Here is a 13,745-nt window from a genome sequence, read left to right as displayed (position 1 = left end):
TAGATGCAGCACAATAGTTTGAATAGAGGGAGCATGTTATTTTACCACAGTATTAACGGAAGATCTCAATGTTCTATCCCTCTTCTCACTGCAGCACACTACTAGCACTGCATAATCTCACTGTTCTCCACTGGGAGAAAATGAATAGGGGTGGGGTAAGGATGAGGGGAGAGAGAGCCTAACAAGCAGCAAGGAAAAGATGGAGAAAAATGGAAAGTGCACAAGGAAGTTGGGGGGGGGGGGTGTAGCTGCACCACTTAGCACTACCTCTCCCTCTTATTTATTCTTACTATACTAACACTCCATACATCTCACAAAGTGAGCTTGCTCAATCTAGTCTCTCGTTGCTCCACCTTGACTCTCTTTGACTCTCCCTCTGCCACGACAGATGAATGTTTTCTCTCATTCTACTCCGAAGGAGATCTTCACTCTTCATTAACGAGCTGATAGGACTTCAAATGTGGGAGCAACATAGTACATAAATACAGCTCCTTACACATACAGTGGCAAGAAAAATTATGTGAACCCTTTGGAACTACCTGGATTTATGCATAAATTGGTCCTAAAATTTGATATGATCTTCATCTAAGTCACAACAACAGACAAGCACAGTGTGCTTAAACTAATAACACACAAAATATTGTATTTTTCTCGTCTATATGGAATACATCATTTAAACATTTGTGTAGGTTGGAAAAAGTATGTGAACCCCTAGGCTAATGACTTCTCCAAAGCTAACTGGAGTCAGCTAACCTGGAGTCCAATCAATGAGATGAGATTTGATATGTTGGTTAGAGTTGTCCTGCCCTATAAAAAACACGGACACAATTTGAGTTTGTGATTTACAAGCGGTATTGCCTGATGTGAACCATGCCTTGAACAAAAGAGATCTCAGAAGACCTAAGATTAAGAATTGTTGACTTGCATAAAGCTGGAAAGGGTTACCAAAGTATCTCTAAAAGCCTTGACGTTCATCAGTCCACAGTAAAACAAATTGTCTAGAAATGGAGAAAGATCAGCACTGTTGCCACTCTCCCTAGGAGTGGCCGTCCTGCAAAGAAGACTGCAAGAGCACAGTGCAGAAGGCCCAATGAGGTTAAGAAGAATCCTAGAGTGTAAGCTAAAGACTTACATAAATCTCTAGAACATAATAACATCTCTTTTGATTAGTCCACGATACATAAAACACTAAACAAGAATAGTGTTCATGGGAGGACACCATGGAAGAAGCCACTGCTGTCCAAAAAAAACATTGCTGCACGTCTGAAGTTCGCAAAAGAGCTCCTGGATGTTCCACAGCGCTACTGGCAAAATATTCTGTGGACAGATTAAACTAAAGTTGAGTTGTTTGGAAGGAACACACAACACTAGGTGTGGGGGAAAAAATGGACAGCACACCAACATCAAAACCTCATCCCAACTGTAAAGTATGGTGGAGGGAGCATCATGGTTTGGGCCTGCTTTGCTGTATGTTATCATCGACGTAAAAATGAATTCCCAAGTTCATCAAGACATTTTACAGGAGAATGTAAGGCTATCTGTCCGCCAATTGAAGCTCAACAGGAGTTGGGTGATGCAACAAGACAACGACCCAAAACACAGAAGTAAATCAACAACAATACACCTTCTGGAGTGGCCCAGTCAGAGTCCTGACCTCAACCCGAATTTGAGATGCTGTGGCATGACCTCATGAGAGCGGTTCACACCAGACATCCCAAGACTATTGAAGAATAACTGAAACAGTTTTGTAAAGAGGAATGGTCCAAAATGTATCCTGGCCGTGCAGGTCTGATCCACAACTACGGTTGAGGTTATTGCTGCCAAAGGAGGGTCAACCAGCTATTAAATCAGGGTTCACATACTTTTCCCACCCTGCACTGTGAATGTTTACACGGTGTGTTCAATAAAGACATGAAAACGTATATTTGTTTGTGTGTTATTAGTTTAAGCAGACTGTGTTTGTCTATTGTTGGAACTTAGACGAAGATCAGATCAAATGTTACGACCAATTTATGCAGAAATCCAGGTAATTCCAAAGGGTTCACATATTTTTTTCTTGCCACTGTAACTACAGTCAGGGGAGTTTTTCCTGGTTGGTTCACATAGTCAGGAACAACTCAGGGCCCTACACATGACCTAGATTGTACTGAATAAGGGGCAGGGAGGACCTGATCCCCACCCCCCCTGAACACACTGTTCATGGAGTATGTGACCCGTTTCAAGAAGATAGGTGTATGTCTGGGGTGGCAGGTAGCCTAGTGGTTAGAGTGTGGGGCCAATAACTGAAAGGTTGCTGGATCAAATTCCGAGATGACAAGGTAAAAATCTGTCATTCTGATCAAGGCAGTTAACCCACTATTCACTGGTAGGCTGTCATTATAAATAGGAATTTGTTGTTAACTGACTGACTTCCCTAGTTAAATAAAAACATTTGCATGTCACTACTTCACAGGAGAGATACTTGGAAAAAATGTTTTATCAATATGGAACATGTGAACTTTCATGTGCTTTAATACCAAACTTGTATGCCATCTGTAAATATTAATAAAATTGTTAAATAACGATCCTAGCCATGATTGGCTGAGATAATGGATGGGCTGGAAATGCCGAGAGATGAGTTCGGATTGGTTTGCCATGTAGCATGCTTCTTTCTATAACATGAGCTGCTCAGTATGTGTAGATAACACTTTCTACTACGCCTTCATTTGAAAGACATCATGAAGAACTGCTAAAGTGTTGCTACTGCTCTCAACATAGCTGCCCTGAATTTATCAGGCGCTATCGACAAAGATCAGGGGGAAAAAGTTATGATGGACTACTTTCTGATGGACTACTATCGTGCCATGCTGGCACTCTCTGACTCAGACGATGAGGAAATCCCTGATTTATGTAAAAACATTTTCATTGAACCAAACATTGTAGAGTATTCTGATGACAGTGATGGGGAAGAAACGGTGATCAACGGTGTTGCTGTCACGGAAGACGTTGACCGTGTTTTGAAATCAGTGGAATGCCCGGTGGAAGCAGAGAGATGATTGCAAATGCAGAGGGAGTCGAACAGATAACACAGAAGGCTGTTGTATAAAACACGTCTCTGGATAACATATTCAAACTAAGGGCAACCATGGCAGAGAGGGGGAAGCACTCATCCATGTATACGGACGGGTAAGAGCCTAGCTACATTTTCAGATATTATCGTTATCATTGCAAGTTAAAGCGTACTGTTAGCTAGCTACGTTATGTGTATGATCTGTGTAGTAATATTAATCATCTCTCAGAAAGCCATTTGCATGGCTAGTTATGGCCTAATTGGTTAGGTAGTTGGTTAGCTTTAGCTACCTGCAGATTCATGCATGGTGCATGGGATTATGGTTCATTGTTTAGCTAGCTAGCTACATGTCTAAACAAAAGACTCCCCTATACAAGTAACCATTTCACTGTACCGTTTACATCTTTTGCATCCTCTGCATGTGAAAATGAACTTTATTTTATTTGATATAGTCCATGTTAACCAGAGATGGTAATGTGAAGAACAACATGACCTGCACCAAAGTTAGATTAGGATATTGGCCAAGGACTAGATCAAGTGTATTTGTACTACTACTTTTTGCTACTACTTTTAGTCTTGAAATATTTGGTTGTTTACTACACTACCTTATTCACTCTGTTTAGCACATGGCCTCATATGTGAATCCTTAAAGAGGTGGGTGGGGCTTAGGTTTAAGATGGCGTGAACAATGCTGAATGGGTGTAGACAAAGAAGAGCTCTCCAGTAGGTGTACCAAAACATTTAAGGTCCATTTTCTCAATAGTGGCATTACAAGTTTATTCACTTTCAAAGCAGAATAACTTTCCTATTGTTCCTCAACTGCAGTGTATGATATACCATCTTCTATTTATGACTCTCTAATTTTATTAAATGTAACAATGTACTACATAAAACCTGTTAATTGGAATGACTGTTGATTTAGATGTAGGCAGTGCAGGTGATAATTAACAGTGCTGGTGATAATTAACATCATACACACACACACACAAACACACAGATGGGTATTCTGCTACAAATGACTGTCAGATGTCATGATAGGAGATATAATCATGAATATTGACTGCGTGTGTGTGTGTTGTTGACTGCGTGTATGTGTTGTTGGTGTGTGTACGTGTGTGCGTGTGTGTCCATAACCCTGCTCTTGACTCATGTACACTCCTCAAACAGCTGTTGTAGCAGGGTGTCACGCCCTGGCCATAGAGAGGCTTTTTATTCTCTATTTTGGTTAGGCCAGGGTGTGACTAGGGTGGGCATTCTATGTCCTTTTTTCTATGTTTTGTAATTTCTATGTCTTGGCCTGGTATGGTTCTCAGTCAGGGACAGCTGACTATCGTTGTCTCTGATTAAGAACCATACTTAGGTACCCTTTTGCCCCACCTGTTTTGTGGGAAGTTAACTTTGTAGTTGTTCAGGGCACATAGCCCAAAGCTTCACGGTTTGTTTTTTTGTTCTTCGTTTTGTCGGCGTCATTAAAAAAAAAAGTTTAAATGTACGCTTACCATGCTGCATCTTGGTCCAGTCCTTCAGCCAGCCGTGACACAGGGCAAAAGGATGGAAGCCATATTGTTTAAACCGCATTGGATAAAGATGGTGGTTCTTCTGAGCAGCAGGGTGGGAGGTCTCCTCCTTCTGAACCATCTAATTTGGCAGTAATCCAAATCCTGCAAGGGCACTACCTCCCTCTGGGCTCAGGCTAAGGCTGTCCTTCTCATCCTCTTAGGTTCAAAGTTGCCCAAGACTTGTGCCCAGGCAACTGGGGGCCATTGTAACGTCTGCTTCCAACTCACACTCTCAAACACGTAGATCCCCTGAACGCATCTCACTCTCCAGCCCACTGTCCAGCTCACACTCTGAAACACGTAGATCCCCTGAACGCAGCTCACTCTCCAGCCCACTGTCCAGCTCACACTCTCAAACACGTAGATCCCCTGAACGCAGCTCACTCTCCAGATCCCAATCACTGGAATTCTGATCAGGTATGACATTATCCACACACTATTTATTTCAGTTCTTTGCACCCCATCATTGTGAGGTATTGTTTGTTTTGTGACAAACTTCTGGCCGGAGCTCTGTTTTTCCCGTGATTTAATCCTCCCGTGTATGATCATTTTTGCCTGCTTCACTAACAACGCATTTTGCCTATTCCCTGCCTGTACTTTAGCCTATCGGATTTCCTGTTATCAACTTATTGCCTGATCTCCCGAACTACGTTACTAGCCTTTTCCCTGCCTGTACTGTTGCCTTTTTGGACCCACTGTGTATGACCTTCTGCCTACCCCTGGACCCAGCTACCTGCCTCCTCCTGTGGTCCTTTACCAATAAACACCTGCTGCGCCCTGCGCTTGAAACCAGCTCTCTGTCTCCCAAAGTGTTCATTACAACCATGAGTGGCATAGAGACACACAGCTGGGCTTCTTAATCCATAGCGTCCCCATACAGTTGTGTTCTCTATCTCCTTCCACACAACTTGTGTGGAAGGAGAACGTACTTGGCATTCATTCACACACAAGCAGTGCAACAGCTGTAAGATTGCTGGAGCCTGCACTGAAGACACAAGCAGGCCCTGTCGAGCCACCATCAAGAGTGTGGAAAGGTGCTAAGGCACCTCCTTGCTGTTCAGCTGTAAATATCTCAGTTCTAAAATAAGTGACACATGGATCATTCACACAGGTGTGTCTCCAATCCCCTGCTAAGATGATAGCTGACCTGACATCCCACTCTTTTCAAGTCATTCAATGTCAGCTGTGGTGTGAAGCTGGTTACAAGGGTGTCTACACCATCTTCTAGGTGTGAAGGTGGGCTCTGAGGAATCCTGACAGCAAAAACTGTAGGGCCATACCCAATAAGACTCAAGGCTGTAATCGCTGCCACCAAAGTACTGATTAAAGGATCTTAATACTTATGTACATGTGATATTTATTTATTTATTTTTTGCCCCAAAAATGTAAACCCTGTTTTTGCTTTGTCATTATGGGGTATTGTGTGTAGATTGATGAGGAAAAAATACAATTTAATCCATTTTAGAATAAGACTAATGTAACAAAATGTCGAAAAAGTCCAGGGTTCTGAGTACTTTCCGAATGTATGTCATCTGCATATAATGAGATTTGGTGGTCCGTGTCCTCAACTGATATTTGCCCTATATCTTGGGATTGACATATCTTTTTAGCTAAAGGCTCCAGTGATAGGGCAAATAGGAGACTGGACGCTGGACAGTCTTGACGAGTTTCCCATTTGATGGCGAACTGTGAGGAGCATTTATTGCTCATCAAGAACATCGCAAAGTTTTACGATACATAGTCATAAATATTTAGCCAAATACCATTCTTTTCACAGACTACCAGAGATGGTCAAAGGCCTTCTCCGCATCAATTCGCATGACCGCACAGGGGGATGGTATATTAGGAGCCATGTGCATTATCCATAGGAGACGTCTCCGATCGTCTGACGCCAGTCTATGTTTGAAAAAACCTGTTAGATCAGGATTAACTAGGTTGGGTAAATGGTTTCAAGACGTTTGGCTAGAACCTTTGCGTACAATTTCATGTCACTGTTAATGGGGGAGAGAGGCCTATGACTTGGATAGAGAGTTGTATCTTTACCTTTTTTATGTAACAGAGAGATAATTGCAGTATTAACATCACTAGTGAAAAGCCCAGTTGAATAGATGTTTGTACCATTTCTGATAATATCGAGCCAAGTTCAGACCAAAAGCTTCAATAGAATTCCGGTGGGATGCCATCCCATCCAGGGGATTTGCCTCAGTTCATGTCTTTCGATGCATCGTGCAGTTCATTGAGCATTACACTGTCGGTGCATTTAGAGTGTGTGCCATCGAAGGAGAGTTGCGGTAGATTCAAGCCCTCGAAAAAGGGTCTCTTGCTTCCTGCTGTATTTTGTACTTCAGAACTGTGTACTTTTTTCATAACACATTTTTTTCAATGTCAATTGATTGACGGTGAATCATGCAAGAGAACACACGTCAGACTGAACGGAAGCAATGTTAGCAAGACTATCATTATAAGGTAATTTACTAGCTAAGAGGAAGCTAGGTCTATCACCGTCGACATAGTCAGTTCGTCTGACTCTGTGAATTAGAAATTCTGCTCTTGATCTGGTTAAGGAATTTAACTCAGATATGATGATTAATAATCATCTCTCCTTCTCGGCGGAGAAACTATTCTGCTGTTGAAGAGTTAGTGAGGATAAAGTGAGACTTGTTGAGACTTGTTCAAACCAGAAGCAAATGCTATTGTATTGTTTCTAATGAGCCCTTTAAAGGCATCCCACAGGAATCCATTGTCATTCACAGACTCTTTGATGAGGAGGATAAATTAATGTAAATCAGACATGAATTGACTACAGAAATCCAATTTTTTTAAGAGAGTGAGATTACTTGTGGCATGATTTGGAGCATTGGTTATCGTTTACATACGTTTGTGTGATGATCAGACATAGGCATACAGTATGCACAATTTCCACCTTTGTACAAGATGCAATGACTGTGATGAAAGTAATATGTAATCAATCCATCCTTGAAAATGATCTGTGCCTAGCTGAGTAAAAAGTATATTCTTTCAGTTGTGGATTATGCACATATTGTATATCTACTAGTGAAAAATCAGAAACTATATTTTGCTACGCAATAGTGGCTAGTGGTGCAGTACCAGATTTGTTAGATTTATCCATTGTCGGGTTTACGGTTGTATTCATGTCACCACCTAAGACCACATGGAAATCAGATATTCCAGCAACTATTATGTGTAGAGAAACAAAAAACGAATAATCGTAAGTATTGGGGGCATATGCAGAAACAAAAATATACACAGTACCAGTCAAAACTTTGGACACAACTACTCATTCAAGAGGTTTTCTTTATTTTTACTATTTTCTACATTGAAGAATAATAGTGAAGACATCAAAACTATGAAATAACACATGGAATCATGTAGTAACCAAAAATAGTGTTAAACAATTCTAAATATATTTTAGATTTTAGATTCTTCAAAGTAGCCACCCTTTGCCTTGATGACAGCTTTGCATACTCTTGGCATTCTCTCAACCAGCTTCATGAGGAATGTTTTCCAAAAGTCTTGAAGGAGTTCCCACGTATGCTGAGCACTTGTTGGCTGATTTTCCTTCACTCTGCGGTCCAACTCATCCCAAACCATCTCAATTGGGTTGAGGTCGGGTGATTGTGGAGTCCAGGTCATCTGATGCAGCACTCCATCACTCTCCTTCTTGGTCAAATAAACCATGCACAGCCTGGAGGTGTGTTGGGTCATTGTCCTATTGAAAAACAAATGATAACCAGATGTAATGGTGTATCGCTGCAGAATGCTGTGGTAGCCATGCTGGTGAAGTGTGCCTTGAATGCTAAATAAATCACTGACAGTGTCACCAGAAAAGCACCCCCACAACATCACACCTCCTCCCCCATGCTTCATGGTGGGAACCATACATGTGGACATCATCCGTTCACCTACTCTGTGTCTCACAAAGACACAGCAGTTGGAAGCATAAATAAAACAAATGTGGACTCATCAGACCAAAGGACAGATTTCCACCTGTCAAATGTCAATTGCTCGTGTTTCTTGGCCCAAGCAAGTCACTTCTTCTTATTGGTGTCCTTTAGTAGTGCTTTCTTTGCAGCAATTCGAACATGAAGGCCTGATTCACTGTCTCCTCTGAACAGTTGATGTTGAAATATGTCTGTTACTTGAACTCTGTGAAGCATTTATTTGGGCTGCAATCTGAGGTGCAGTTAAGTCTAATGAACGCATCCTCTGCAGCGGTAGGTAACTCTGGGTCTTCCTTTTCTTGTGGCAGTCCTCATGAGAGCCAGTTTCATCATACTGCTTGATGGTTTTTGGCGACTGGTTTTTGGCGACTGCACTTGAAGAAACATTAAAAGTTCTTGAAATTTTCTGGATTGACTGACCTTCATGTCTTAAAGTAATGATGGACTGTAATTTCCCTTAGCTTTTTTGAGCTGTTCTTGCCATAACATGGACTTGGTCTTTAATAACCAAATAGTGCTATCTTCTGTATACCCCCCTACCTCGTCACAACAAAACTGATTGGCTCAAACACATTAAGAAGGAAAGAAATTCCACAAATGAACTTTTAACAAGGCACACCTATTAATTAAAATGCATCCTGGGTGACTACATCATGAAGTTAGTTGAGAGAATGCCAAGAGTGTGCAAAGCTGTCATCAAGGCAATGCGTGGCTACTTTGAAGAATCTCAAATATGAAATAGATTTTGATTTGTTTAACACTTTTTTGGTTACTACATGATTCCATATGTGTTATTTCATAGTTTTGATGTCTTCACTTATTATTCTACAATGTAGAAAATGGTAAAAATAGAGAAAACACCTTGAATGAGTAGGTGTGTCCAAACTTTTGACTGGTATTGTACAGAAAACATTTCTTTCACATAGGCAATCCTCCCTTCTTGACCATTGAAACGTGAGATTACGGCGAAAAACAACAATTACCACTTTAGTTTTATTATTAACAGAAGAAAAGGCAGCCACCTTGAAGTTGTTGTTTTCTATTGTGCTTATATCATCCTTCCTTACATTAGTTTCCTGGAGCATGGCAATATCTACTCCTTTCCTATTCATAGTATCAAAACAAATAGTATGCTTTTTTTTCTCCTCTTATGCCCTGTAAATTACAAGAAAGCACAGTTAGCTTAACCATTAAACATCTGTAAAATACTTTGTTGCAAATGTAGTAATGAGTACAATCCCATTTTAAAGTAAATAAAAAGTATAGAATACAGAATCGAATAAAGTACATAAAAATAAAAATAAAACTACATTTCCCAAGAGCCCTCCCAGATCGCAACTCATATAAACCTCCCCCTTTCCCTCTCCTACCCTCCCACCAAAAAGTGAATACACGTGATTATATTGCATTTGTATTAGACTTGTACTATTTTGTGTGTGTGTGTGTGTGTGTGTGTGTGTGTGTGTGTGTGTGTGTGTGTGTGTGTGTGTGTGTGTGTGTGTGTGTGTGTGTGTGTGTGTGTGTGTGTGTGAACCTGTTGTGTATTCACTGGAGAACATTGTCCCTTAGAGCTAGTCAGTGGGCGACATCACATACACTCAAAGCACTAAACGAGAGCGACTGGCTATGAAGAGCAGAGGACACTGAGTCGGCACTTTCCGAGATGTCAAAAGATTGCTGACACATCATTGGCCGGGGGTGGACTTTCCAATCGCCCAATCCCATGATTAAGTGGAGAACATAAATATGCTTTACTCCCAGACTCAAGGCGGATGGATTGGGTGGATAGATTTTTCCTAGTGGGGTTTTGAGTTATGTATTGCCCAGGTCACTCTTGGTTTTCTTATTGATGAGAAACTATAGAGTTAGGTTACCTAGCTGGCACAGTATTGGCATCCAGTATCCAGGCAAGCAGACTATTGGCCTAATTGCCATAAATGCAAATCAGAGGCCTTTGAATTAAATGTATCTGGTGCCTAGGAACCCCTGACAAAGATTCTCTCAGGTACAGTAGGTGTGAATGATCTTTAAAATGCTTACACATAATCACATACAGGGGTATACATTTAGTATACAAAGCATTAAGAATACCTGCTCGTTCCATGACATAGACTGGCCAGGTGAATCCAGGTGAAAGCTATATGATCCCTTATTGATGTCACTTGTTTAATCCAATTCAATCAGTGTAGATGAAGGGGAGGAGACCGGTTATAGAATGATTTTGAAGCCTTGCGACAATTGAGACATGGATAGTATCTGTGTGCCATTGAGAGGATGAATGGGCAAGACAAAAGATTTAAGTGCCTTTGAACAGGGTGCACCAGTGCCGGACTCACCGGTTTGTGTCAAGAACAGCAACGCTGATGGATTTTTCACCCTCAACAGTTTCCTGTGTGTATCAAGAATGGTCCACCACCCAAAGGACATCCAGCCAACTTGACACAACTGTGGGAAGCATTGGAGTCAACATGGGCCAGCATCCCTGTAGAACGCTTTCAACACCATGTAGAGTCCACGCCCTGACAAATTGAAGCTGTTCTGAGGGCAAAAGGTTGGGGGTACAACAAGGTGTTCCTAATGTTTGGTACACTCAGTGTATATTGGGTATTTCAGACATGTAATAAAATACAACTCTGAAACTAAGAACTAAATTCAAGACATCAGGTTTCCTATGTTACTGTAAGGCAAAACCCGCAAAAAAACTCTTATTCTCCTCACCATCAAAAAAAGTGGGGCTTTGATACTAGACATAGCTTCTAAATCGGGGTTAAGGGCTGACAGACTGTGCCACTCCGGCTCCTGTACCTCCTCAAACTGGCCTGGTCCCCAGATACAGGCCTGTGTTACTGGTAGTGACAACAGGACCTTTGACCTTTTGCAATATGCATTTAGCAGCACTGGAGCAGGAATCCATTATTCAGACTGAGAGAGAGGCCATGATCCAATGCTTTAAAAACACAGCCTTCCTTCCTTCTTTCCTTCCTTTCTTATTTGAGGTAATCCCTGATCTTACAAAAATTGCTAAGTGTAAGCCATGGTTCTATCCCATAGCTTCCACCATTCCAACCATATCAGATCACTTATTTCTCAAATGAGGGTGGAAGGAGGGATGTAAGAGGGTAGCAGGGGTAGGAGGCTGGTGGCTCTGTTCTGTTCAATGTCCTGGCTCGGAGTTGACTACTTCTAGTCTAACTGCACAGCAGGCATCACTATTGATCGGTGATGCCTGGCAAGGGGCCTGGATAGTCTGGCTAAAGCAAAACTTGATTTGTTTTAGGTCTACATAATGAAGAAATGTGTTTCACACAAGCAAATAAAGACGGGGAACCATTATTATTGATTTAATAATATTATAATAACGGTATAGGTATCACAGGAGGTTGGTGGCACCTTAATTGAGGAGGACAGACTCGTGGTAATGGCTGGAGCTAAATGAGTAGACTAGTATCAAATACAGGAAACACATAGTTTGATGCCATTCCATTTGCTCCATTATGAGCTGTCCTCCCCTTAGCAGCCTCCACTGATAGGTATACCATGGGAACTTCCACAGGAACACACACACACAAACACACACACACACACAGGCAGGGAACCAGTACTTGTAAGGTGTGTGTAGAGATTGGAGGGGAGGCCGTGCTTACATTCCAGGTGTTTTTTCTTGGGTGCTGTCTGCTCATGAGTGGTGGCTTTGCAGACAGCTCGAGCAACCTCCGATCCCGTCAAGCTGTATTGCGCCGCGGCAATGCGGTCCGTCAGCGTCTGCCCCGACATCTTCTCTCCGTGGCGTCCAACCTCACGAATCAAACGTCAAAAATGGTCCCCCCCCCAAAGCACAACCAGTCGTCGTATTCCAGGCTGCCCCTAAAAATCCACTGGGGAGGTGGATATTGGAAAAAATACTATCAGACTAGATATGGGGAAATGCTGTAGGATATTAGGCCCCTATCTGAGATCGGAAATGAAACGACAAGTTGAAAAGGATGCTTGACATGGATAATGGCAAATACGGTTGCGTCGTGCTTTCCTCTCGAGTCCAATTTACCGATAGCCTATACCTTACTTAGCCCTGGCCCATGCTATATGAACTCGATTTGATAAATAAGATTGGTCTATAGGCTATCAGAGGTGTAATTTATCCTGAATATGCAATACAACAAGGCAAAGGGAGAGATGAGATCGATTGATTTTCTATGATACCTTCTCGTTGTAATTGTCTATAAACGGGTATTTGTTTTTTCCTATGTTTGATTTGTATACTTCTACATTAGTAATACATGTTTTACAATGAAATATCCGTTCAATTACCTGTAGGCTATTATATTCTAAAGTCCTTACTGTAACGGTTTGGATGGTTGCCTCCTTATACAATGACGGTTCGCTGTGGATGATGCTCGACGGACAAGGCGTCCTTCTCTCTTCCTGCGAAGGACTATAATCCTCGCCAAGGACCCCCGTTATTCAGCCAGCTCTTTTGACTCTCAATTTATGGGCCATTAAATAACAGTTGCGTTCTTTCCCCCCAGTGATCCCACCGTTCACCGCCGACGATGCTTGAAACAGAGGAGGTGGATGGTGGCGTTTCGGTGGACTTGCCTTGTTTGTTTCTTTATTTATTATCTCACTCCTCCCCCTCGTCTGATTCAGATGACACGTCATTTAAGAACCCAGTAGGCTAGTGGCAGCATCCCTATAAGCAGCGGGCAGCATCCCCATGGCGAGACTAGTTCTTAAAGGGTTAAAGGGGACCACAGAAGCCAACGATGCAACTGATAGGCAGATGCGCACGAGTAATCAAAAGCGGATCTGGCCAGTACAGGAGAAGGATGTGGAAAGCTCCCTGACTCAACTGTATTGTGTTACGATGCTTATTATGCTTTCATATGTAATCCCTGTTGGAAGTCTGCCCTTTCCTCTGGATTCCCTGACAATAATGGTTTGTTCACAATGATATGTTTGCGCAACTATTGGTGATGATAGAGAAACCTTCAGTTATTTATATTAGAACCATTTCAGCACCATTGCGCTATCCACATGTGCTGCCGAGTCTATGGGTCTCGAACCATTTCAGCATCATGGCGCTGTCCTCAATTGGTTTCTACCAAAGATAAAGAGACGAAGAGAGAGGGTTCCGCAAGCTTCCCACAATAAGTTGGGTGAATTTTCTCTCCCCCA

The 13,745-nt window shown here is 42.0% G+C and overlaps 1 protein-coding gene across 7 annotated transcripts in view; it reads right to left on the bottom strand.

Moving 5' to 3' along the window:
- snap91a (synaptosome associated protein 91a) overlaps positions 1-13,200 on the bottom strand; it is a 51,910-nt gene extending 38,710 nt beyond the window's left edge. For 5 of the 7 annotated variants that reach the window (XM_031792405.1, XM_031792437.1, XM_031792429.1 and 2 more), the window contains exon 1: positions 12,215-12,344. In XM_031792405.1, coding sequence (XP_031648265.1) covers positions 12,215-12,344 — 130 coding nt within the window. Of the gene's footprint in view, positions 1-12,214; positions 12,446-12,878 lie in introns of those variants that run through there. The other 2 variants (XM_031792419.1, XM_031792413.1) reach the window with 2 other exon arrangements.
- Between the last annotated feature and the right edge of the window lie 545 nt (positions 13,201-13,745).

The sequence above is a fragment of the Oncorhynchus kisutch genome, linkage group LG2 (assembly GCF_002021735.2).
Source record: "Oncorhynchus kisutch isolate 150728-3 linkage group LG2, Okis_V2, whole genome shotgun sequence".
Taxonomy (NCBI): Eukaryota; Metazoa; Chordata; class Actinopteri; order Salmoniformes; family Salmonidae; genus Oncorhynchus; species Oncorhynchus kisutch.
This window is presented reverse-complemented; position numbering and strand designations above follow the sequence as displayed.